Source organism: Hemiscyllium ocellatum, chromosome 23 (assembly GCF_020745735.1).
Source record: "Hemiscyllium ocellatum isolate sHemOce1 chromosome 23, sHemOce1.pat.X.cur, whole genome shotgun sequence".
NCBI lineage: Eukaryota > Metazoa > Chordata > Chondrichthyes > Orectolobiformes > Hemiscylliidae > Hemiscyllium > Hemiscyllium ocellatum.
Genome location: NC_083423.1, coordinates 23,657,841 through 23,684,412, shown reverse-complemented (window position 1 = coordinate 23,684,412; position 26,572 = coordinate 23,657,841). Strand labels below are relative to the sequence as shown.

The window sequence follows — 26,572 nt, the reverse complement described above, 5'->3', positions numbered from 1 at the left end:
TTTGATGTTTCTTCCGGTATTTATAGTGGTTTGTTCTTGCCGCTTCCGGGTGTCAGTTTCAGCTGCAGTGATTTGTATGTGGGGTCCAGGTCGATGTGTCTGTTGATGGATGTTCTTGCCGTTTCCGGGTGTCAGTTTCAGCTGTAGTGGTTTGTATATGGGGTCCAGGTCTATGTGTCTGTTAATGGAGTTTGTGGATGAATGCCATGCCTCTAGGAATTCCCCGGCTGTTCTCTGTCTGGCTTGTCCTATGATGGTAGTGTTTTCCCAGTCAAATTCATGTTCCTGGTTGTCTGAGTGTATGGCTACTAGGGATAGCTGGTCGTGTCGTTTTGTGGCTAGCTGATGTTCATGGATGCGGATTGTTAGCTGTCTTCCTGTTTGTCCTATATAGTGTTTTGTGCAGTCCTTGCATGGTATTTTTTAAACTACGTTAGTTTGGCTCGTGCTGGCTATTGGGTCCTTTGTTCTAGTGAGTTGTTGTCTGAGTGTGGAAGTTGGCTTGTGTGCTGTTATGAGTCCTAAGGGTCGCAGTAGTCTGGCTGTCAGTTCTGAGACGCTCCTGACGTATGGTAGTGTGGCTAGTCCTTTTGGTTGTGGCATGTCCTCGTTCCGTGGTCTATTTCTTAGGCATCTGGTGATAAAGTTGCATGGGTATCCGTTTTTGGTGAATACCTTGTATAGGTGTTCCTCTTCCTCTTTTCGCAGTTCTGGTGTACTGCAGTGTGTTGTGGCTCTTTTGAATAGTGTCCTGATGCAGCTTCGTTTGTATGTGTTGGGGTGGTTACTTTCATAGTTTAGGACTTGGTCTGTGTGTGTTGGTTTCCTGTGTACCCTTGTGGTGAATTCTCCGTTGGGTGTTCTCTCTACTAACACATCTAGGAATGGGAGTTGGCTATCCTTTTCCTCTTCTCTCGTGAATCGTATTCCTGTGAGTGTGGCGTTGATGATTCGGTGTGTTTTTTCTATTTCCCTCCACTACCAATGCTCAGTAGTAGCAGTGTGTCCTTTCTACAAGTTGCAGTGCAGAAATTCACCATAGATCCTTGGACAGTTCCTTCCAAACCCATGACCACTTCCCTCTGGAAGGATAAAGATCGGAGATATTTGGGAACACTACCACCTGCAAGTTGTCCTCCAAGCCACTCACCATTTTGACTTGGAAATATATCACTGTTCCTTTAGTGTCACTGGGTCGAAATCCTAGAATTTCCCCCCTAAAGATATTATGGATGTAGCTATATCAAATGGGTAACAGCAGTTCAAGAAGACAGCTGACCAGCACTTTCTGAAGGGTAACAAAGGACAGGCAATAAATGGTGGCCCAGCCAGCAATGCCAACATCCCATGAATGAATAAATAAACAAGTCTTCTGGTCTACTTGCTGATAGTTTCACAATCACCAATACTGAGAAAAAAAACTTTTGAGTCCAAGTTTTATTAAATGCTTTTGAGGTTTCCCCAGCTGCTGTGTTGGAATTGGATGGTATCTCTGCATTGCCACTACAACATCACCTCTCTCCAACTCCACCACCACCTTGCCCCACAGAAATAAAAAGAACTTTATGTTCACCAAGGGCTGATGATTTATTCCCTCGGGTTGTTCACAGTGGTGAATAATCTGGACCAGCTGTGTTTGCTCTGAGGTTACCAATGGCAGGTGAGGTGTGCATCTTGACTGTAGGTACCACCCAGCAAAGCTACTATGGAGGGTGGGTGAGGCCCCTCCTTTCCACAAAGCCAGAAATACAGCAAAGCCAGTGCAGTACCTGGTACAGTGTTTGGTGCAGTGCCAATGCAGTACCTGGTACAGTGTCTGGTGCAGTGCCAGTGCAATATCTGCTACAATGTCTGGTGCAGTGCCAGTGTAATATCTGGTACAGTGTCTGGTGCAGTGCCGGTGCAGTATCTCGTACAGTGTCTGGTGCAGAGTCTCTACAATATCTGGTACAGTGTCTGGTGCAATATCTGGGACAGTGTCTTGTGCAGTGCCGGTGCAGTATCTCGTACAGTGTCTGGTGCAGTGTTGGTGCAATATCTGGTACAGTGTCTTGTGCAGTGCCAGTGCAATATCTGGTACAGAATCTGATGCAGTGTCGGTGCAGTTTCTGGTACAGTGTCTGAAGCAGTGCCAGTGCAATATCTGGTACACTGAATTGTGTAGTGCTAGTGCAATATCTGGTACAGTGTCTGGTGCAGTGCCAGCGCAGTGTCTGGTACAATGCCAGTGCAGTTTCGCTACAGTGTCTGCTGCACTGCCAGTGCAATATCTGGTATAGTGTCTTGTGAAATTCCAGTGCAATATCTGGTACAGAGTCTTTGCAGCGTCGGTGTAATATCTGGTGCAGTGCCTTGTGCAGTGTCAGTGCAGTTTCTGGTGCAGTGCCTGTGCAATGTCTTAGACAGTGCTTTGTGCAGTGCCACTGCAGTATCTGGTGCAGTGACAAGTGAGTTTGCATTTCACAACCTGTGCGCAAAAACGTCAGCCCCAGTGCTCTGCCATTATGCGCATGCGCTACTTTCGCACAAGCCGGTGAAGTTACCCCGATGGGTGACGTCATTGCGGGGCACTGGGTGGAGCTGTGCGCAGGCGCAGGCCCGGAGTCTATATAAAGCGGGCGGCCGCAGGGCGCCGCCTCCAGACGCCGGGATGGCGCTCAGGGGGAAGTTGATCGCTGTGCTCGGGGATGAGGATACATGCACCGGCTTCCTGCTCGGCGGTATCGGGGAGTTAAACAAGAACCGGCGGCCCAACTTCCTGGTGGTGGAGAAGGAGACGAGTGTGGCCGAGATCGAGGAGACCTTCAAGTGAGAGCGAAGGGAGAGGGGGCGGAACTCGAGGCCGGGGATGGGCGCGGGGCCTGCGGCAGGGGGCGGGACTCGAGGCCGGGGCCTGGGGGCGGTGATCCTGGGGCTGGAGGGTTATCCTCGGGGGCAGTGTCCTGCTGGTTGGTGAGAGTCTGGTTTCAGTCAGTCGGCTGCAGTCTCCCCTGGGCCGCACTGTGGGCATGGAGCTGCAGCCTTCCCGTTTGATCCCCCCCTCCCAGACTGTGTGGGCTTGTCATCAGTGGTGCAGGAGGAGCACCCAGGTGTTGTCTATCCTCACCATCTCAATCCCCCCTGGGACCTGGGGGTGTGGATGTGGGTCAGGAAGGCTGGGTCTGTGGGGTGCCCCTTGGTTTTGAGTTCTGCAGATTGCATTGAGAAATCTTTGTCCGTCTGCAGCAATCCTGAAAGTAGCACAGGGTTCATCTGGCCCATGTTTGAGGAACTGAGTCCTCCAGTGACTTTAACACTGTCCTTGCTAGTGCTTGTTGCATTGTCAGTTAGCTGCTGTTCAAGGTTGATTGAACCAGTCTTCCCTCCAACTTGTATCCACCCTTCGAGGACTGGCTTTTTTCCTGTGTCCCTTCCTCCAACAAGGACAATAAGTTTGATATCTCCCACTGACCCCCAAAAGTTATTGCTGTTTTAAGTTTGGGATAGCTTCCTGTTTAGTGGTTGTGGGTTTTGTTGATTGAGTCATCTGCTTGCCTCGTGCCTGCTTGCAAGAGGAGTGTTTCTACTGTGAGGTGTTGTTCTCAGCGTCTCACAGATGTGGTGGGTTCTATGTCTACACAGAGCTGGTGTTCACTAAGCACTGCTGAGTGTCTGATAAAGTCAGGGGACTGTGTTCCTCTTGGCGATAGTAAAGTGCAGGTCAGTAGATAATCTTTGCCTCTTTTTTGATTTTGGTGGGCTGAGTACTGTCCAGCTGGCAAAGTCAGGAGCTGTCAGAGTAAACGTCCCTGTTTGTCTTTCTTCTGCAGGAGTTTCTTGAGCCGTGATGACATTGGGATCATCCTAATCAATCAGTACATTGCTGAAATGATTCGTCATGTCATTGATGCCCATACTCTGTCCATTCCTGCTGTGTTGGAAATCCCTTCCAAGGAACACCCATATGATGCTTCCAAGGACTCCATCCTGCGCCGCGCCAAAGGAATGTTCAGTACTGATGACTTCCGATAGCCGGACTTGCCCAACGCTGATCTGTGGCTGCTCGCTCCAGTCTTGCCTCACTCTCGTGTTGTAATGTGTTGTGCAAACCATGGAGTTTGCTCTCAAATTAATCATTCCCGTGGGAAGTCATCTTCTCCATTACTGCTAGAGATGACTGTCCCAACCCAAATTTGGTGTGCTGGCTGTCAAGATATTTCCATTCTCCTGGAGTAGTTTTACCATCATCAGTAAGAGGATGTGAACTTCTGTTGGTTTTGCATCTATCCTGCACTGTTCCTGCCCTGGATGTATTTGTTTGTGGAGGGAAGGTTACTATTTCTACCTATCCTCGTTTAATTATGTCCTTTTGATTTATTTCTGTTTGATTACTGAAGGTTGGACAGAAAGTGACCCCAACCAATCAGTTTTTGAATAAAATATTCATAAAGCTGGAAGTTATTTGGCATTGTTCATGCATCAAGCACTGGCATCTGGGCTGAGGGTTGGTGAGAGGTCAGTGTTGCTGTTTAATGGGTATACTATAAAAACAATGGTTGATTACTGAATCTTCACTGCACCCTGGGCACTCCTGGTGTGTACTGGTTAACAGGTGCCGAATGCAGTTCCTGTCTAGTTTTGTTGAGTTTTTCCTGTGCTCTTCAAAGAGTTGTTTATAGTGTTCTGAGCCCTGATCTGTATCAATAAATAAACACCAAGTTCAATCTTGCTGCTAGTTTCTGATTTTATTTTGTACTGAATTCTTCCCACTTGCGCTATTTCAATAACTTTGGTCTCATTTTCAGTTACATGGGCCATTTGTAGTTACATACCTGGTTCCCCTGGCTGGCCTCCCACTTTCTATCTTCCCTACACTTCAGTCCAATTGAAAGACAGTTCCCCATGTCTGAACTTGTACCAATCATCCGTCACCCCTTTTCTTGAAGACCTTCGTTTTCCTACAATTTGGCAACACATTTTCTTCTAATTAGCGCTCTTGTCCTTGTGTTCAAATACTTCTGTGGTCCAGGTCTTCCTGATCTCTAACCTCTTGCAGCCTTAACAAAAACTGAGATCTCCGTCAACCTCCAACCCTGGCCTCTTATAGTTGCACCCCCCCGCCCCGTCAATGTTACACTGTGGGTGGATGTGCCTTCAGCTGCTAAGGCCCTAGCTCTGGGCTTGTCCCCCTTGAATTTGTCTCTTGCTCCTTCTGATCATGCTTTTGGTTACTTCCTACTAGCTCCTTAGGGCCCAGTCTCTGGTTTTTGCCTGTTAACACACTTATGAAGTTCCTTGCCCATTATAGCTGCTGTTATAATAGAAGTTGTTTAATACACACTGCCCTACTCCTTCCTCCCTCCCCAGGTGTAGGAATCTGCTCACTGCAAAGCTGCAGAGGTTCTGGTGCTGGGCTGTTTAACTTCTGTATGATATTCTGAGCCACTGGGGCACTATGCTGGAAACTAAGCCCCACCATCCCTGAAGTTTTTGCTATTTGTGAAAAGGTGTACTCAAGCTGTCCAGAGTCCCAAAATATGACAAAACTTTGATTAAAAAAATGCATGCACAAAATTTCTATACTTAAACCTGCTGTTTATGAAAGCAGATTGTTTTTAATGATGACAAAAACATAAATCGTTAACTTATTTCTGTAAATATTCCTTTTTAAAAGGTGATTTTTATGCACATAAGCGGAGCAAGCTCTGAAAATTTATTTTTGGATAAATTAGGACCCAGGAGTAATCCGATGTTTCACATAACAAAGCTATGTGAAAGGTTGTGTTTAAATGTGAACTCTTTCTAAGTTTTCACTGACAAGGGGGAGGAATCTGGAGCTGCCTTGACCATGATTGTATCAATGTTATTTTTTTAAATGGCTGTGAACTCTGCCAGCACCACCCAGACTTCCAAGCAAAGGAGAGGAGTTTTTTCTTACGGTTAAACCTGATATCACTTGATGAAGGAGCATCGCTCCAAAGGCTAGTGTGCTTCCAATTAAACCTGTTGGACTATAACCTGGTGTTGTGATTTGTAACTTTGTGCACCTCAGTCCAACATCGGCATCTCCAAATCATCTTTTTAAGTAAGAGGCCTCGGAATATTGCTCAACCATGACAAAGAACTGGATGTACTCCCAAAGATCTTAGAAATGTATCCAGTTGATTAACCTGAAAGGTTCTGTAAAACTGCAGCATGTTATAAAGCCCAACTGGTTCAATTTCCTATTCTGGAAAGAAACCAGCAGCTCATTATGATATACACATTATCCTTATCCTGGAACACAAGTGAGAATGTCAAGTATATCCTGATCTGTACTTGGCAAAGCATTATAGGTGTTCCTGCTAAGGCTGGAGCCAGTGTTCTCCTCACTCCCAGTACAGACTATCTCAAGAAGTGATACTTTTTGGCAAGTACTTTGCTTTCTTCATCGTCATTTATTCATTCCAAGGGTGAATGTTGCTGCCATGTTGCATATCAACTTTCATCAAACTGGTGGCAAAGAGGTAGGTCATTTGGTTCAATAGAACCACATTGTTGTTTGTGTTCCACATAAGCCACCGTCCACTCCTTTTCATTTAACTCTTATCAGTGTGATCCCTCGTTTTCTTTCATCCTTATGTTTTTTATTCAGCTTTTCTGTAAGTCTGTCCTGTTATTTACCTGATTTTTGAGCCACACTCCGTGAAGCTGCTTCTGAATTAGATTTATTAGTAATTTTCTTACAATAATAGTCCCTAGTTTAGGTGGCCGAATCATCTAAATGTCTATGCTGTCCAACCTCTTCATAATTTTAAGAGACCTCGGGGGTGCTCCATCTCAGACTTGACTCAACCCATTTAATCTCTCCTGTTGCAATGTGTTAGTCTCATTATCCATGTCACTTCCTGTCTCTCATTACAATTGTAAATGTAACACTGATTGCTTAGATACCAAATGGACATTCGATCAGTATGTGAAGAGGGCCCTGTCAATAATACTCACCTTGTATATGTCCGTGTTTCACAAATGCATGGACAAGAGCAACTGAAGACTTGTGACCATGGAGCGAAAACTCAAGACAGACAACGAGAAGCAAAACTTCTGGAAAGAAAACATAACCAAAGAGGAGCTGCTGAGGCTATGTTGGCTGAGAGACCATCAGAAAGGACTCAACAAGACACCAGGCAGACAGACGGAGCTTAAGAAGAGTTTTGTGCGACCTCACATTGATCTCCAGAAGCAGAAATCAACAGAGCAGGAGGAGAAGACTTCGGTGACGGAAGGTGACACGGAAAAGCCAAAAGCTGAAGAGAAAGTTGCAGCAGTGTCATATAGTGAGATGAGGCCTGTCACCCCAGAGGTGCAAGCTCTGCTTTACGATGGATTCTCTAAAGAGGAGAAAGGAAGGTACCAATACCTAAAGGCACGGACAAAGAAAGGGCCTAGTGAAAAATATAACCATGCCATTACCTCTTCCTGGGAGTATGGCTGGAAATTAGGTGAGAAAGTGTCAGCTAAGCAAGGCTAAGGCAGTGATTTCATTGTTGCTGCTGGGGGCAAGGCTGAGAGTTCAGTTGGGGGAGTCAGTATTGTTGGAAGTGGAGTATTAGTCTTGCTGGACAAGGAGTTGGGATCGCTGTTTCTAGGCAGGGGTCAGTAATGTTTAGCCCATCGTCATGATGAAAGGGATTGGGAACTAGTTAGAGGCTGACCCTTGCTGGACCTTGTGTCAAACATTAACCAACAGCCGGCATTCACATCTGGACTCAAATCCATTCCAGACATGAAAGCTGTCTTCCTCTGGGAAGCAAAACAGACCGTCAACAGAAATGTTTGCTTCGGGGTGATTTTTCACTCTCAGGCTGAGTGCATGTGTTTTTCTTTCATTTGATCATATGATCATACTGCTTTCACTGTTGTTCAATCAATTCAGGCTGAGTTTATTGGGACTCATATATTTGGACTGAATAGTATATCGAGTAAAGCACCTCCCACACTCTCTTATTAAACAATTCCTGGGTAAGTTCAGGTTAGACGCTGAGTAAAGATTTTTCTACACTGCACCATCAAACTCTCTCAAAACAAATATAACACAGGCTAGTTCCAGAGTAAAGTTGCCTCTGGTTTTTAGTCTCATTAACACAACCCAATCTCAAAGCTTCAGTGTTCCTGTCAGAAACAAAAACAGAAATTGCTGGAAGAGTTCAGCAGGACTGGCAGCATCAGTGGTTTTTTCGACAGATGCTGCCAGACCTGCTGAACTTTTCCAGCAATCTTTGCTTTTGTTTCTGATTTACAGCATCCACATTTTATTCAGCGTTCCTGTGATGACTGCAAATCCCCACACGAGCTATTGTGTTGCAGTCAACAGGTGTTCCACTGAGAAGTTTATCCGAATGCATTTTCTATTCGAGACTTGGAACATGGAGAGTGAGCACTGCTTTGTCCTGTGTCTGCTCTGGGTCTCTATCCTGAGATAAGTGCTTAGCTACCCTTGCCCAAGTGTGCATTGTAGAATGAGCCAATCAGGAAGGAGTGACTATCTGGTGGGAAGTAGCAAGAGCCCTTCAACCAATTGCTGTGCTTCTCTTCTGACAGAGGACGATGCTGAGTACAAGAAACCAGCTTTTGGGCGATCGGCAATGGTGGAAACTGCTTTCTATCGAAGGAATGGTATATTCTGCAGACAAGCACCCAATGATGTCTTGGATTAATTGAGCACAGGCTTAGGAATCAGGGTGTCTTGGTGCAGTTCTGAAGATGGGATTCTGTTCCTGATCTCTGTTCAGAGCTCAGGACAGGATTCTCAAGCTGCTTTGAGAGGTGAGAGGACCCTCACAATAACTAAGACCATGTCAAATCACCTAGCTTTAGTAGATTCTGTGGTAAATAGGGTAATTCTAATAAAGCTTTGAGAGAACTGTGTGCAGGTGTGGTTTTTCCTTTGGGGCCTGTATAGAAGGGAGTGTGTTGCACTTCTAAGGATCCATAACCAGAGATTGGAGCATTTTATGGAGACCCATATAGAAAGATGTGGTTCTGAGTGTAGATCCTCATCTGAGAGAGAAAGGGAAGGCTGAAGATTAAACGAGCAACAATTAATGTTCTTAGGAATGACTAGTTTACCAAGCAATAGTTTGGAGCTGAAGCTTGAGCTCCATTCAATATTCTATTTCAGAATGCAATTATTCCAATGTTAACTGGTTCAGGCCCAGGAGGCCACACTACATGAGCTCATGTTCACCCAAACATCTGTCACCCATACTGTAAATTCATTGCCCCTTCACCAAGCCTACTGACCTTCACTGCCTCTCCATCCAACAGCACCTCAGGTTTTAAGACCCCCATCCTTGTTTTCAAATGCTTCCCTGATCTCATTCTGCTTTAGCAGTCTGACCTTCTCCAGCCCTACAACTTTTTGAGATCTCCAGGCTTTGGCCCTGGAGGGGAATTCCCCCGTCCCTGATGCCCATACACATCTTCATCTTTCTGTTCTCTTTTAAAATGCTCCTACAACTTTACGTCTTCGAACAAATGTTTAGTCACCTTTTCTACTTGCACATTTTATCAGTCAATGTCAGAAAAATGTCTCAAGTTGATTTTGCTCAATGATTACCTTGGGATGTTTCACTGCATTAAATGTTTGTTGTTGTGGTGGTAACAGGAACATTAAAGTTATCGCTGTTAGTATATGATGGTTGTTGGTGCATGTCAAATGACAATACAAAGAATTAGTCAATAAATGATCAGATCAGGTAATGTGCAATAAAAAAGCCAAACAGACAAAGGGGAGCAATTCCAGCTTACTAATGTGTAACAGTGTAAAAGGATAGCATTTTTGGGACCGAGAACAGAACACATTCTTAGTTTAATCATGCTCTCACTCTGACTGATGGTATCATCAATTGCAAACTGCTTTCTAAAGTGTCTTGATGATATTGATTTGTAAATTTTATTTTATGCTGAAATAAAGGATAAGGTGATTACAATCAGAATAACAAACTGACTTAATTGCTACTGAAGTGAATGATGTGAGTTTTTAAAATAACATTCGCTGAGCCAGCTCTGGCCTGAACTTTTCAATTTTTGCAAAATCCCCAAAAGGCTACGGTGAAACTTTAACCATGGAGAACTGGATTATGAACAAAATCTGAGATGATAATGTGAGATCCCTTCACGGGTGCCAACTCACAGCCGTGATCATACAGCAAAGGTCAGGGTAAAGAACATAGCCATATATGAGCTATTCATTTTATTAAGGGAATAGAGCAGATACTACATCACATGGCATTTTAACTGCACAATGACCATGAAACCCCTGTACCAGTCATACTGTTTTCAGGCTGTTGTGGGGAAATATTGAGAGGCTTCAACAATGACCAAGCCCAAAACAGAGAGGGTCAGAGGCAGCACAACTGGAGGAATTCTGCAGATTGAGAATATTGTGATTAAATCAATATTGGCATTTATCAAAGTTAAGGTCTCATCACCCAAAAGTGTCAGAAAATAGAATTTTGACAGGATTAATTGTTCTTATTAATGCAAAAGAGTGGTGCTGAAGTCACCTCAGACAGGCATTAAAAGGGTGTGAATTATTCACAGGTTGATCAAGTTGGTGCTTCTGATGAATCTGAGGGCCACCTCAGTTACAATTATCAACCGTCATTCCTGAGGAGGTTAAACATCAAACATCAGAAATTGAAAAGCAGGGTACAGATGCAGAATTGAAAATAATCGAGAGAAAAAGGATAAAGGAGGAGCAAAAGAATAACTTTCCTGCCCACCCCTTTCCATCATTAAATTGTGCAATTTTTCTAAAAAGCCAGTTTGAAAGTCTGAGTGCTTCTGGCTATAGTCCTGCATTTTTCCCTTTTGTGGAAGACTGTTAGGAGGTTATTTAAATGTGAAAGCTCATATTTTCTTCAGTTATATTACAGTCACTTGGAAAGAATGAAAAGAACATAAAAGTTACATGATTTGTATTTTTCATAAGAATGTTTTACTTGGATTCATTTAATCTGTTTGGTGTTTAGTCAACATAATGTGATTAGAACTAAATTGCACTTATTATGATTAACCGAGTTTTATTTGTTCATGGGATATAGATGTTACTGGTTCGGTCAACATTTGTTCTAATTGTCCTTTAGAAGGGGGTGAACTACTTGAAGTGCTGCAGTTTGTGGTGCCTTATCGACCTGCAGTTCTGTTAAGGAGAGAGTTCCAGGATTTTGACCTAGCAATTATAATTTCAAGTGAGGATGATGAGTGTCTCGGAGGGGAACTTGGTGCTGCTGTTCCCATGTGCATGATTTTCTTGTTCCAGGTCCAAGAGGGTACAGATTTAGAAAGTGCTGCTGGAAGTGAGTTGCTGGGTTAAATGTTTCTTGTAGATGGTACTCTGCAACAAAACGGGTGTTGTTGGAGTTGCATTCATCCAGGCAAACAGGTTGTATTCCATATACGTCTAATCTGTGTCCTGTAAATAGTGGACAGGCTTTGGGGATCAGGAAGTGAGAGCTATTTACCTCAGAATGCCTGACCCCTGCCCTATTCTCATAGCACAGTGCTTATGAGGCCAGTCCAGTCAGGTTTCTAGAATATTTCTTGATGTTGAATTGCAACACGCATACTGTGTTTTCTTGAATTATGTGAAAATGATTAGTTGTGAATGTAAGATGACCGCATAGATAATTGATAACTTCTGAATGATTTTTGAATGATTTTTAAAATTATTTGTAAGTACTAGAAAGCAGAAAAAAGCAGAATGCTACTGTGATAATAATCGTTAAAATGATCTGAACAGATCTTATAATGGGATCATACAATTATGCAGTTTATTGGTGATGTTGCAAATGGTCTGCCATGTTTACCTGTTTTTTTAATTCACAGGGCTGGTGAAAATTGTGGTAACATTTTTGTGCTTTGTGGGTCCTGTTAAAGTCAGAGAAAAGCTCAAAATTATTTATTTGTTGAAATTGAATTGTATGATGAATCTTTTGGCAACTTTTAATTATGCTGAAGCAAGAAAAGAAAGTAAAATTACATTTAGTTGTTCTTGAAGTTTTCTTAAGTTTACATGAAGGGACACAACTGCCTCTGACAATATTTCTCTTTGTCGTTTTAGAACTTATAACAGAGCTAATTCTTTCTCCAGACAGCTGTTAACCTCTAAATTCACCAAACAATATCCTTTATACAGCTCCATGTTCAACAATATAATGGCCATTGATAGACTTACGTTTCTTAATTTAGGTGGATATTTCTCCATGGTGACAGAATGGAATTTTAAATTGAAAATAAAGTTGATTTTATATATTTTCTTTCATATTGAATGGGAGACTAAGGTTTCCTGAACCTCATGAAATGTTTTGGTATAGCTTTAAGAATTTGAGACCTCATCGGCATCAAAAGTCAATGCTATAATTTGGAATAAATGCCTCATCTTTCAAAGCCTTAGCCTTACAATGTTCAGGATCAACTAGAGACCATGCGCAAACAGGAGTGCTTCAAAGTAGTTTCAAATAATTCCACCTCTAGTGTAAAACCACCAAACAGCCATTGCAATTTTCTGGATTTGTAATTGATAAGATAATTGACATGAGTTGACCTTTCATGAACCCAAGAAAGGAAATTTTACCTAAAACGTAAATGGATAGTCAAAGTGTCTTTAAAATTAAAGAGCCGTTCCCATGCATCGATTGCTATCATCCTCTAGGTGGTGATAGAGGTGTATTCAAAGGAACTTCAGTGAGTTGCTGCTATGCATCTTGTCAATACTACACACTGCTGTCGCTGTACACTATGGTGGATGGAGTGAATGTTGAGGGTGATTCTTGGGATGCTGGTCAAGCAGGCTGCTTTGTCCTGGATGGTGTAAAGTTTCCAGAGAGTTGGTGCAGCTTTACTCATCCAACCAAGTGGGGATTATTCCACCACACCCCAGATATTGTGGACAGTGAACGAGCTCTGCAGAGCCAGCGGAATCTCCAGCCTCTGACATTTAGTATGGACCAGGCCAAACCTTCCTCCGAATATATTATGAAGGAAGCCAATGTTTTATTATTTTTAAAGGCAAATGTAAGGTGTTCTGTTCCAGATGCAATTCGATTGGTCAAACTATCAAGAGTGAAGCAAAACACACTTTATTCTTACATTATTGTTAAAATACAAACAAAAGAAAGAAGGACTGGAATAACTTAACTCTATTAGAATACTTAACAGAATCATAGATTATTTAACTACTACGTAGCAACTGCTCCAATATAGTAACATCCCGTAAACACATTCTTGGCAAAAGCCAATTCAGTAAAATTGATTGTCCTGCTTGCAATTCTGCAGTCCAGGAGGAAAGAAGATCAAGAGAAAACTCTCTCTCTCTCTAGAGAGAGAGAGAGAGAGAACTCAAGCATTTTGCTGTAACATGGAGAGATGTATACCAAACCACAGTACCTACTGAAATCCTGATTGCGTGAGAGCTTGACCCCATCCCTCTTTGTTTCTTTGTTCCAACTTTAAGAAAACCCCCCAAGGCCTCACAAACTGTTTATTGTCTTGGAACAGACCGCTCACTTCCACTGTCTCAACCTCTCTTCATAAAAAATAGGACAAAATACATCTCTTAAAGCCATAATGTTTCACACTTGCTCTTGCAGCCATAGTAGTTCCATGCCTAATGCAGTTCAGTTTCTGATGAATGGTAACCCCCCCCCCCCAGGATATTGATAATGACGATTCAATGATGGTGAAGCCATTGAATGTCAAGAGGAGATGGTTTGATTCACCATTAATGGCACCTATGTACTGCGAATGTTACTTGCCACTTTCCACCCCAGTCCAGGATATGCCCATTTGAACATGGACTGCTTCAGTATCTGAGGTGTCGTGAATGGTGCTGAACAAATTTGCAATCATCTGTGAACATCCCCATTTATGACCTTATGATAGAGGGAAGGACATTGATGAAGCAGCTGATGATGGTTGGGCCGAGGATACTACTCTGAGGAACTCCTGCAGAGATGTCCTGGAGCTGAGATGACTGATCTCCAAAAACCTCAACCATCTCCCAATGAGCCAGGATTGACTCCAACCAGTGGAGAGTTTTCAATCTGTTTCTCATTAATTCCAGCATTCCTAGGGTTCCTTGATATCATAATTGGTCAGGTTTGCTGCTAAGGGCAGTCACTCTCACCTCATGCCTGGAATTCAGCTCATATCTATATTTAGACCAAGGCTGTAATGAGGTCAGGAGCTGAATGGGCTAAACTGGGTCTCACTGAACAGGTTATTCTTGAAGAGGATAGATACCTTCCATCACTTTACTGATGATTGAGAGTGGACTGATGGGGCAGTAAGTGGTTAACTTGGATTTTTCCTGCTTTTTGTGTACAGAATCTATCCACATTGTTGGATAGTATTGTAATTGGCACATTGTACTGGATCAGCTTGGCTAAGGGCATGTTTAGGTTTGGAGCACAAGTCTTCAGTCCTGTCAGGGTCTATAGCCGTTGTAGGAGGGTATGCCTTCTTCACAAATGTTATCACATGGAGTGCATTAAATTGGTTGAAGACAGTCAACTGTGATGCTCAGGAGGAGACCAAAATGTTTCATCCACTGGGAGATGGATGCAAATAGTCCAGTTTTATCATTTGCACGGACGTGCTGGGCTCCCTGTCATTAAGTTTGGGGATATTTTCCTTTTTCTGGTCGAGTTAACATTTACAATGGGGCTGTTTATCAAACCAACATCTGTACTCAATAGCCATATTCTATGTCCCACCATTCATCACAAACATCAGTATCATTTAAGCAAATGATGAGTGTTTGTTCCTATCCAATACTCCTTCCTGATGTTCTACTGTAGTGGATATTGAGTGAGTTAGCATTCCACTGAGACACACTTGCTGATTGTGTGTGGGAGCTTGGGGGGGGGGGGGGGGGGGGTGGGAGTTGGGGGGTGGTGGTGGGGGGATTTCCTGTGCTTGGTGGACTCTTTTCTCAATGAGAGGTTGCAGTTGGAGCTATCTGGATTCTGTGGAGTCAGCTTGATGGTCCCTGACTGCGTGGATCTTTGGGGATCTCCTGCCTGGAGCCCTCTATCCCAGTCACCTGTAATTGAGGAAAACAAGAATCATTGTTGTAGTTTCAGCAGGAGCAGTTTGGGGCACAATTGCACCGTGATTGACTGGCTTATGTATTATCAGCATCTTCTGCACAACATACTGCAACCCATCCCTGAACAATGTCCAGCTGAGTCAGACCCTCACCCTCATTACCTGGGGAGGTCAATGTGGTACAAAGCTGCTGCCTGAGGCGGGAGGCACTGAAGATTCTTGAGATACAGGGCAGTCCCATGTAAAGAGGTGGAGTTGAAATAGCTTATATGTACTGGAATTTGGAAGCATGAGATAAGATCTCACTCAGATGTTGGAAATTCTTGACCAGCATAGATGCTGATAGACTACTACTAGAGAATGTAGTCTCAGAGTAAGGAGCTGGCCATTGAGGATTGAGATGAGGAGAAATGTGTTCACTCACTGTTGTGAAGCTTTTCAGTTTTCTTTCCCAAAGGATTGTACATGCTCAGTTGTTGGATAAATTCAACATAGAGATATTTTGGTTTTTGAATATCAAAGGAATCACAGGGTACAGGGATAGAACAGAGTTGAGTAGCCGTGATCTTGTTGAAGGATGGAGTGGACTGAGTGGTATTGAATGACTTACTGCAATGATCGCATGTTTAGAGATTAGGGATTAGCCCTAATCTGTATGTTTTAGATGACTTCTCCATGACCTGCAGTCATAGATTTGGGATTATCTACTGGTGAGATAGGTTATTAGTCCTGAACTTTGGCCATTGACCCATATCTGAAAAAGATCATGCAGCACATGAGTTAGAGATCAAGAGAATTGTGTTACCATAGCAATGATCCCCAGAGTTTTGGCATCTCTGGAAAATTCACACCAATTCTCGTCAGTGAGGTCTTCAGTTTCAGTGGGGTCAACCAACTCCTTAAAACTGGCAGTGTTCCTGAGGAAGGGAGTGAGGGGGGTGTGGAGAAGGATGGGGAAATGTTACTGAGTTATTGCTCTCAGGAATAGGCTTCACAGTCACGACCTGCTCAAGGTTCAGCTTCTTGTGGACAACCACCCCACCCACCCCCAGCCGCATTCCCCACTGTAACTCTCAACCTCAATCCAGCCTCACCTCTCCGAGATCTGTCCAGACACCAGCATCAAGACAACCTCGCAAACCAACATCACCAAACACCTTGGATTGACAATTTCTTACCTCTCGCCTTTTGACCTCAGGGCAAAGGTCCGTTCTTGTCGAAGTTGCTGCAAGGTCTCCTTCACCTTGGTCCTCCACTGAGTGGACTCCTAATATGGGGAACATGTGGAGATCCTCAGACAGCCTGTGTACCTCACCATGGGATTCCCAAAGCTGCACATCCCCACTGCAGGGTTAAAGTGTGATACTGGCATGTGTAAGGACACCCCAGGGTAGGGAAGAAGACCCTGATGAGTGACCTTCCCTAAGGAAGCTACCCAGCAGCTGACTGTGAGCAGGCTGTGGTGTGGAGCATGTTGCTGGACAGGGAATGGTGAGTGTGGTTCTCTGTATAATGATAATTGCTGATGGCCCAGCACTTCCCTCACACACTCTCTTGCCAAATGCCTCTCATGGTTCAGTCAAATTAACATTAGGTCATGTCTGATATGACAAGATAAACAACAAATGGTGATAGAATTTCATCCTGCTAATACCCAGCTCTCCCACTGTAACACACGCCCTAATGCCTCAGCTCACTCACTAAAACACACCCACTAATGCCCAGCTCACTCACTGAAACACACCCCCAATACCCCAGCTCACCCACTGTAACACACGCCCTAATGCCTCAGCTCACTCACTGAAACACACCCTCTAATGCCCCAGCTCACTCACTGAAACACATTCCTCTTGGTCCCCATCTTCCTACCATGACATCACCTCTAGTCAATCTCTTAACTCCTTTATGAAGAAATCTCTGCCATTATAACTGTCAGCAAGAAGGCCCTGACCTAGCTGGGCCTTTCTGTTTCCCTGTGAGCCCTGCTTTCTCTCCAGCCTATGATCCCTCACCTTGTGCAGGTCTCTGGTGTAATGCTCCTTACTGTAGCTCTGGAGGAGATGATCAACTGTGGATGCTCTGTTCCGGACAATGGACAGATATTCCTGCACCTGAACAGGGGAAAGGGCAGAGACAGTGAGTCCTGGACAGAATTTTGATATTTACAGCAACACAGAACATGAGCTGAAAATGCTGAAAGATGATCAAATGGACCCCAGACTTAAGCATTGGATTCAGGCTGATCCTTGCTGAATGTGTGCCTTAGATACACATTCAATGTGGTCCCTCAGGGCTTGATCTGAGATCTATGGGAATTGGTGTAGAACCAGTTTTGTACCAGAATGTTGTAACTTCCGGTGCTAGCTGCAGGGAATTGGGAGTGGCAAGGCTGGTATGAATGGAGAGGAATATGAGGAAGTGATCAGAGATCGCCTTATCTGTCATTAAGGTGATGGGCATTTCAAGGGGACAAGAGATGGTAAGATGGGGTGTGTATCATCAATACAGTTAGGGGAAGGAGTGAGTTTGAGGGGGCACATAGATTGACAATGGAGTCAAAAGAGAGAGAGATTAATGAGCAGAGATGGAGGTTAGACCAAAGGTGAGAATTCACTTGGGACAATTTACAAGTGCTACCGACCCGCAGTGTCTGCCTCTTCTTATCCCGCTGTCGCTTCTCTTCAGCTTTTCTCTGAGCGTGTGCCAGGCTCTTCATCACATTCTCCTTCTCTTCATCCGACATCAGAATCATGTTCACCTCACGCTGCAGGCCAGGAATGCGGGTCTGTGGGTGACAAACGATGTTGATCACCCCAGAAACCAGTGCCACAAAAGGTACAGAGGAACACTATTCAACCAAATTCAATCCGCAGCAGAGCAATAGCCCAGAGTCTCCCAGCTACTCTGTCATCTTGTGACAACCTCATAGTACAGGCAGGTCATGTCTCCTCCTTGGGCAATGCTCATTGTGTCAGCTTACATTCTAGAGGACCGGGGAAGCCCATGAGCTGCTAACACTGGAGATGCTTGATGTCTGAGAAACGTCTGGCTAGAGTCTAAACTTGGTTAAAGAGAAAGACCACAAAGTTGTACACTGATGTTTGATAAGTACAAAATGACACACTATACTTTGTATAATGCATTTTTCATTCAAATTATTGACTGTGGCTAAAATGGTGCAATCATAGCCATGCAAATGACTACTCAATCCAGGTCAAACAGTAGCAATGAATGAGCTACTACAGCCTATAATATTGGATCAAATTAATAACCGCTGAAAATGTGTTGCTGGAAAAGCGCAAGAGGTCAGGCAGCATCCAAGGAGCAGGAGAATCGACGTTTCAGGCATAAGCCCTTCTTCAGGAATGAGGAGAGTGTGTCAAGCAGGCTAAGATAAAAGGTAGGGAGGAGGGACTTGGGGGAGGGGCGTTGGAAATGCGATAGGTGGAAGGAGGTTAAGGTGAGGGTGATAGGCCGGCGAGGGGGTGGGGGCGGAGAGGTCAGGAAGAAGATTGCAGGTTAGGAAGGTGGTGCTGAGTTCGAGGGTTGGGACTGAGGCAAGGTGGGGGGAGGGGAAATGAGGAAACTGGAGAAATCTGAGTTCATCCCTTGTGGTTGGAGGGTTCCTAGGCGGAAGATGAGGCGCTCTTCCTCCAGCTGTCGTGTTGCTATGGTCTGGCGATGAAGGAATCCAAGGACCTGCATGCCCTTGGTGGAGTATGGAGTAAATTAATGACCATCAGGAGAGACCTGAATTAATGAAGGAAAACCAGCAGTTACACAATTAAAAGCACCATAGAGATATTAATCTCATAAACAGTGTTCATTCAAGACAGCTTCACAAAGATCTTCCACTGTGCACAGAACTCAGGGAAAGCAATCACCACAAGGCAACGGCATTTCACATCAACACCAGAACAGATTGATAGCCAGCTGCTAATTCTTCCAACAACTCCTCACCATTCCAAGAGGAAGAAGGTGTCTGTGAAAGTGTAAAATCAATCTCTGAACACTGGGAACGACTGGAGGGACCTGTCTGTTTTGGGTAGAATATGCCTGATAATAAATCCATGAACGGATGTCTGTGCAGCACGGGACAGTTTGACATTGTGTGACTGACATTGTCGTGAAGTAACTGTGCGATGAATGAGCAATGGAATGAGAGCTCACTGCCTCTTACCAACTCTCTGGACTTCACGTCCCCCAGGGAGAGGCCAGCTCGATCACATTCCTCACACACGCTGCTCATCGAACCCACATCCACTGAAGTGGGCTGGCTACATTCTTCCTCTTGTGATTGACTCGTCCAATGGCCACTAGAAATCCACCCCTGTTCCTCTCCTTGCCAGGCGTCAGGAACTGGATCCTGTCAAGAAAAGAAACAAATGAGAGAGCTGAAGTGTCTCATTTTTCCTTCTTTCTGAGGAGACATTGTTTGACAGTCAGTGATACCCCTCGCCTCTGTGATTGCATCAGTTTGTCAGTTAAAGATCCATCCCCACTGGGCCGATCACATGGCAAATAACCAAGAGCGTGGGGACAGGACAGATCAGTGGAATATTCTCATCAATACCTGACAGATACCAAAAGGAGATGCCAGTGAGACAAGTGACAGTCTACAGGGAAAACAGAAACCTATACCTGTCTGACAGTCAAAACCACCAGCCAGTTTCTCATAAAATCCTCAGCATAAATCCTGAGAAGAGTATAAAGGAAGTAGGAGTATACTCAAGAGGGAAATCAGGAGGGCAAAACAGGGACATGAGATAGCTTTGGCAAATAGAATTAAGGAGAATCCAAAGGGTTTTTACAAATATATTAAGGACAAAAGGGTAACTAGGGAGAGAATAGAGCCCCTCAAAGATCAGCAAGGCGGCCTTTGTGTGGAGCCACAGAAAATGGGGGAGATACTAAATGAATATTTTGCATCAGTATTTACTGTGGAAAAGGATATGGAAGATATAGACTGTAGGGAAATAGATGTTGACATCTTACAAAATGTCCAGATCACAGAGGAGGAAGTGCTGGATGTCTTAAAACGGTTAAAGGTGGATACGTCCCCAGGACCTGATCAGATGTACCCCAGAACTCTGTGGGAAGCTAGAGAAGTGATTGCTGGGCCTCTTGCTGAGATAGTTGTATCATCAATAGTCACAGGTGAGGTGCCGGAAGACTGGAGGTTGGCAAACGTGGTGCCACTGTTTAAGAAGGGCAGTAAAGAGAAGCCAGGGAACTATAGACCGGTGAGCCTGACCTCAGTGGTGGGCAAGTTGTTGGAAGGAATCCTGAGGGACAGGATGTACATGTATTTGGAAAGGCAAGGACTGATTGGGGATAGCCAACATGGCTTTGTGTGTGGGAAATCATGTCTCACAAACTTGATTGAGTTTTTTTGAAGAAATAACAAAGAAGATTGATGAGGGCAGAGCATTAGATGCGATTTATATGGACTTCAGTAAGGCATTTGACAAGGTTCCCCATGAGAGACTGATTAGTAAGGTTAGATCTCATGGAATACAGGGAGAACTAGCCATTTGGATACAGAACTGACTCAAAGGTAGAAGACAGAGGGTGGTGGTGGAGCGTTGTTTTTCAGACTGGAGGCCTGTGACCAGTGGAGTGCCACAAGGATCGGTGCTGGGTCCTCTACCTTTTGTGATTTACATAAATGATTTTGATGCGAGCATAAGAGGTACAGTTAGTAAGTTTGCAGATGACACCAAAATTGGAGGTGTAGTGGACAGTGAAGAGAGTTACCTCAGATTACAACAGGATCTGGACCAGATGGGCCGATGGGCTGAGAAGCGGCAGATGGAGTTTAATTCAGATAAATGTGAGATGCTGCATTTTGGGAAAGCAAATCTTAGCAGGACCTATACACTTAATGGTCAGGTCCTAGGGAGTGTTGCTGAACAAAGAGATCTTGGAGTGCAGGTTCATAGCTCCTTGAAAGTGGAGTTGCAGGTAAATAGGATAGTGAAGAAGACGTTTGGTATGCTTTCCTTTATTGGTCAGAGTATTGAGTACAGGAGTTGGGAGGTCATGTTACAGCTGTACAGGACATTGGTTAGGCCACTGTTGGAATATTGCGTGCAATTCTGGTATCTTCCTATTGGAAAGATGTTGTGAAACTTGAAAGGGTTCAGAAAAGATTTACAAGGATGTTGCCAGGGTTGGAGGATCTGAGCTACAGGGAGAGGCTGAACAGGCTGGGGCTGTTTTCTCCGGAGAGTTGAAGGCTGAGGGATGATCTTGTACAGGTTTATAAAATGATGTGGGGCATGGATAGGATAAATAGACAAAGTGTTTTCCCTGGGGTCAGGGAGTCCAGAACTAGAGGGCATAGGTTTAGGATGAGAGGGGAAAGATATAAAAGAGACCTAAGGGGCAACTTTTTCACGCAGAGGGTGGTACGTGTATGGAATGAACTGCCAGAGGATGTGGGGGAGGCTGGTGCAATTGCAACATTTAAGAGGCATTTGGATGGGTATATGAATAGGAAGGGTTTGGAGGGATATGGGCCGGGTGCTGGCAGGTGGGACTAGATTGGGTTGGGATATCTGGCCGGCATGGACAGGTCGGACCAAAGGGTCTGTTTCCATGCTGTACATCTCTATGACTTTATGACCTCTCACCGTCCTTTCCTCTGTTAATTCTGTCCCTGACCTGGGTGCTCGTACATGGTACTCACTCCGATAGTCACGTTCATCACTCTGTCTTCCTGAGCTCTGAGACTCTGTGTCCCTGTGTCGTGCAGATCAGATACATCACTGGCTGTTTCAGCTGTGACTTCATTTACTCTATTGGAGGTGGATGGAGCTGATTCCTGTTCAATCTCCAATTTCTGTGCCCTCTCCAATGGTACTACTTTCGGGATCGCCTCTGCCTCCTGGTTCTGTAGGAGGAAGAGGGAGTACCTCATGGAAAAGACTGGTGATGCGTGAAGTGAGGAAACCAGGTAAAGGGGATACATTGCCCTGCAGAACAGGTAGGGACCCTGCCCTTGTTGTGAGAGGTAGGGACCTGGGTCACCGAGAAAGGGCTTTGCTGTATAAGTAGTTAGGAGGTTGTGACCCCCATTGTAAGGCAGCAGACTGAACCAGCCTGTTTCTGTAAGTAAGGAGCAGGCACAATCCAATTTGAGGCAGCAGGAGGTCATGTGAATACTGTGTGAGGGATCAGGATGCTGGGGCCCTGTGTGAGGGAGCAGGAGGCTGGGCCCTGTGTGCAGAGAGCAGGGGGCCAGGACCTTGTGAGGGAGCAGGATGCTGGGGCCCTGTGCGCAGGGAGCAGGGGGCCAGGACCTGTGTGAGGGAGCAGGAGGCTGGGGCCCTGTGTGAGGGAGCAGGAGGCTGGGGCCCTGTGTGCAGGGAGCAGGATGCTGGGGCCCTGTGTGCAGGGAACAGGGGGCCAGGACCTTGTGAGGGAGCAGGAGGCTGGGGCCCTGTGTGCAGGGAGCAGGGGGCCAGGACCTGTGTGAGGGAGCAGGAGGCTGGGGCCCTGTGTGAGGGAGCAGGAGGCTGGGGCCCTGTGCGCAGGGAGCAGGAGGCTGGGGCCCTGTATGCAGGGAGCAGGAGGCTGGGCCCTGTGCGCAGGGAGCAGGATGCTGGGGCCCTGTGTGCAGGGAGCAGGATGCTGGGGCCCTGTGTGCAGAGAGCAGGATGCTGGGGCCCTGTGTGCAGGGAGCAGGAGGCTGGGGCCCTGTGCGCAGAGAGCAGGATGCTGGGGCCCTGTGTGCAGGGAGCAGGAGGCTGGGGCCCTGTGCGCAGAGAGCAGGAGGCTGGGGCCCTGTGTGCAGGGAGCAGGAGGCTGGGGCCCTGTGCGCAGAGAGCAGGAGGCTGGGGCCCTGTGTGCAGGGAGCAGGAGGCTGGGGCCCTGTGCGCAGGGAGCAGGATGCTGGGGCCCTGTGTGCAGAGAGCAGGATGCTGGGGCCCTGTGTGCAGGGAGCAGGAGGCTGGGGCCCTGTGCGCAGGGAGCAGGATGCTGGGGCCCTGTGCGCAGAGAGCAGGAGGCTGGGGCCCTGTGTGCAGGGAGCAGGAGGCTGGGGCCCTGTGCGCAGAGAGCAGGATGCTGGGGCCCTGTGTGCAGGGAGCAGGAGGCTGGGGCCCTGTGCGCAGGGAGCAGGAGGCTGGGGCCCTGTGTGCAGGGAGCAGGAGGCTGGGGCCCTGTGTGCAGGGAGCAGGAGGCTGGGGCCCTGTGTGCAGGGAGCAGGAGGCTGGGCCCTGTGCGCAGGGAGCAGGATGCTGGGGCCCTGTGTGCAGGGAGCAGGATGCTGGGGCCCTGTGCGCAGGGAGCAGGATGCTGGGGCCCTGTGTGCAGGGAGCAGGGGGCCAGGACCTTGTGAGGGAGCAGGAGGCTGGGGCCCTGTGTGCAGGGAGCAGGGGGCCAGGACTCTGTGTGCAGGAAGCAGGGGGCCAGAGCCTGCATGAGGGAGCAGGAGGCCGGCTCCTGTGTGAGGCAGCAGGAGGCCGGGGCCCTGTGCGCAGGGAGCAGGAGGCCGGCCCCTGTGCACAGGGAGCAGGAGGCCGGCCCCTGTGCGCAGGGAGCAGGAGGACGGGCCCTGTGCACAGGGAGCAGGAGGACGGGCCCTGTGCGCAGGGAGCAGGAGGCCGGGGCCCTGTGTGAGGGAGCAGGACACCTGGTTCCTGTTTGAGGAAGCAGGAGGCCTTTCTGGTCTGAAAGCATTCACTCACCTGCACCATTGAAAGGTCTGCCAGAATTGGGAGAGGTGTTTCATTGAGGTGGAGAACATCACCTTCGAGCTTGGCTGGGTCACTCACACAGCACTCTGAATCCCCCATCTCAGTGTCCTGGCTGCAATACACTGGACTAGAGCAAACTCCAAGGCAGTCTACTGTCATCAATAGGATCAGACAAATTACACGTTAGTGTCTTGTATGACTGCCCACTCCACAGTATGATAAAACACGAGGTAGGGGTGGGAGAGAATCAGAGACCACATCCTGTCCAACCTCAATTCCAATGGGAAGAATGTGTGTAGGAGACCCTGATTAACAAACTCAATATCCAGCTCATCCCATCAATGTCCACCTTCACCCCCATCTCCAGCCCATCACATCAACGTTTATCTCAATCTCCATACTTAGGCCCTTACCGATCTGTTCATTGTCCTTCTCTGATGTGACGTGGCCCAGTAACAGGGCTGTGAGGTTGCTATGGTAGCGGTGGTTCTGGAGGTTATCAAGCAGTGAGCAGTAAATATGAATCAGATCATCAAGGGACTAGAAATAAAGACAGAACAGGGTTGAGAGTGCATCCACCAGAAACAGCAAAAATCCTTAACTACAAACTGAGGACAATACTGGGAGACAGAGCCCTCAAACAGTGCGGATCTCTATCCAGATCACTAAAACAGATCCCTAATACAAATCCCCCAACAGAGAGATCCCCAGTATGACAGATCCCCTAATGCAGAACCCCCATTAGAGAGATACCCCCATACATATCCCCCAATATAGATTCCTCAGTACAGGGACCAATCTATACAGACCCACACAATATTGCGAACCCCCAGCACAAAGACCCCCACCAATAGAGACCACCGCAAAGTAGAGTCCCTCTTCCCTTTACAGAGACCCTTGCCTCAATGCAGAGTCTCACACAATTCCCAGACCTATCCTGATGCAGGGTCCCCTTCCCAATCAGGTATCCTACCCAATACAGAAAAATGCCCAAGTACAGACTCAGATGCACCCCATACAAACCAGAGCCCACCATGTACAAGGATCACTTGCCCAGAGCCCCGAACCCATATCCCTGTAACTCTGCAGCTCCCACACTCCCCAAGATGGAACAGAGTTTAAGATGCTGAGGAATGATAAATTTCTCACCTGTCCCTCTAGCTGCCGGATTAATTCTCTCGCTTCGACCAGTTGTCTCTGCTGAAGGCCTACGAGACTGCGAATGGCTGGACTTTGGTTCCTGGATTGCTCAGAAATCTCATTCCTTTCCCAATACTGACCAAAAGCCACTTTCAGGCCACGGAGCTAGAAGTGACCAGTTATACACTTCTGATTCAAGACAGGGCTCATGGTGAAGTATCCATGTTACATCCAATAAAATATGTTCATTCAGCAAACAGAGTCTATTAAAACAGTGCACTGATAAAGCAAAAACCCACGGGGGGGGGGGGTCTGTTTACTCAGAGTATCCAATTGGAACTAGAAACCCAGACTGAAGCAATGGCTGTAATTTTCACCTGAATGTTGGGAACGAGTGCACTTTTCAGTTTGCTGTTTGACAGACACCCTTCAACAGGAGCAGATTGGGGATAACAAACAGGCCACAGCTCCATCATTGGCTGTGCAATGAAGGATGATGGGTGAGCGCAGAATGCTTGCATCCTTTACTGCGAGACCAGATGGAATGCTGCTGCGGGCGATGGGCCCTGTTCCCATTAGCAGCTGTTGGAGATATCCATCCATGCTGCTTCCAAGCTCAGTGACAAGGCTGTGATATGGGCCAATAGCAGCCTTGCTATTCACTGCTGGTGAGTGAGCTCTTCTCTAGCGTGAGCCCCATCTTGTCTCCCACTGAGCAGTGCTCACAACAGGAGACCTCTGTATTGCTCACAAAAACATACACTGTCAAGAATAAGACTTCATTTTCCTTTCAAGTGCCTTAATTGGCTCTCATCACTGCTGCTGGGAGCTCCTTCCTGAGGAGAAAGTTGGATGGCAGAGAGCCGTAGTGGAGCCAAAGGAGGTATGCGCTTCCTCAGCCTACCACAGTGTCACCCTCTGGGTGTGAGGAAAATTCAGCTCAATGTCTCAGTCAGAAATGCAAATGAGGTTCCCGGTGAAGTCCAGTGATTAGAGGAAAGCTAGAATTTGGATTATGTTTCCAGCATGAGAGCAGGGAGGGATCCATGTATTTTTAAATTCATGCTGGGGATAAAGGTGTCACTGACATTTATTAACCTTCACTAATTGCCCTTTAGAAGGTGCTGGAAAGCCACATTTTTGAACAATTGCCATTTCATTAAAATTCTGTTCAGGGCAGAGTTCCAAACTTTTGGCCGAGAGATTGTAAAGGAATAGTGGTATATTCCCAAATGAGGGGTGCGTGTCTGTGTGTTAGTTTGTCTGGGTGTGTGTCTGTGTGAGAGTATTTGTGTCAGTATGTCTACGTAAGGGTGTGTGTCTGTGTGTGTGAGGCAGTGTGTGTGTGTGTGTCAACGTGTCTGAGTATATGGGTGTATGTGTCAGTATGACTGCAAGTGTATGAGTATGCCTGAATGTATGGATGTGTGTGTATGAGTGTGTTTGAGAGTGTGTGGGTTTGTGTGTCATTACGTGTTAGTGTCTGAATGTGTGTGTGTGTGTCTGTGTCTGTGAGTGTGTGTGTATGTGTCAGTGTGTGTGTGTCTGTGAGTGTGTGTGTGTGTCTGTGAGTGTGTGTGTGTGTGTGTGTCAGTGTGAACAATGTCCTGTCACTTTCGGCAGTGCAGTCCCCAGGTGTATTTACCCAATCACTGTCA

At 46.2% G+C, this 26,572-nt stretch overlaps 3 protein-coding genes across 3 annotated transcripts; all 3 read left to right on the top strand.

Annotated features, from left to right (window-relative positions):
- The first annotated feature begins 2,628 nt into the window (after positions 1 to 2,628).
- Positions 2,629 to 4,707, top strand: atp6v1f (ATPase H+ transporting V1 subunit F). Its single transcript, XM_060843142.1, has 2 exons — positions 2,629 to 2,808; positions 3,810 to 4,707. The coding sequence occupies exons 1-2, from the start codon at positions 2,651 to 2,653 to the stop codon at positions 4,009 to 4,011; spliced, it is 360 nt and encodes a 119-aa protein (XP_060699125.1). The 5' UTR covers positions 2,629 to 2,650; the 3' UTR covers positions 4,012 to 4,707.
- A 2,314-nt stretch (positions 4,708 to 7,021) lies between these two features.
- Positions 7,022 to 7,489, top strand: LOC132826589 (protein SPMIP1-like). The gene has a single exon (XM_060842547.1). The coding sequence runs from the start codon at positions 7,022 to 7,024 to the stop codon at positions 7,487 to 7,489; it is 468 nt and encodes a 155-aa protein (XP_060698530.1).
- Positions 7,490 to 22,008: 14,519 nt separating this feature from the next.
- LOC132826588 (spidroin-2-like) lies at positions 22,009 to 23,697 on the top strand. The gene is made up of 2 exons (XM_060842546.1): positions 22,009 to 22,030; positions 22,304 to 23,697. Exons 1-2 carry the CDS (start codon positions 22,009 to 22,011, stop codon positions 23,695 to 23,697), a joined length of 1,416 nt encoding a protein of 471 aa, XP_060698529.1.
- Positions 23,698 to 26,572: the final 2,875 nt, after the last annotated feature.

Bases quoted from the DNA above. Each gene is read 5' to 3' on its own strand.
- atp6v1f (XM_060843142.1), top strand. From the start codon at position 2,651: ATGGCGCTCAGGGGGAAGTTGATCGCTGTGCTCGGGGATGAGGATACA. The intron at 2,809-3,809 runs GTGAGAGCGAAG...TTTCTTCTGCAG, and splicing joins GAGATCGAGGAGACCTTCAA to GAGTTTCTTGAGCCGTGATG.
- LOC132826589 (XM_060842547.1), top strand. From the start codon at position 7,022: ATGGAGCGAAAACTCAAGACAGACAACGAGAAGCAAAACTTCTGGAAA.
- LOC132826588 (XM_060842546.1), top strand. From the start codon at position 22,009: ATGCGTGAAGTGAGGAAACCAG. The intron at 22,031-22,303 runs GTAAAGGGGATA...CCCTGTGTGCAG, and splicing joins GCGTGAAGTGAGGAAACCAG to AGAGCAGGGGGCCAGGACCT.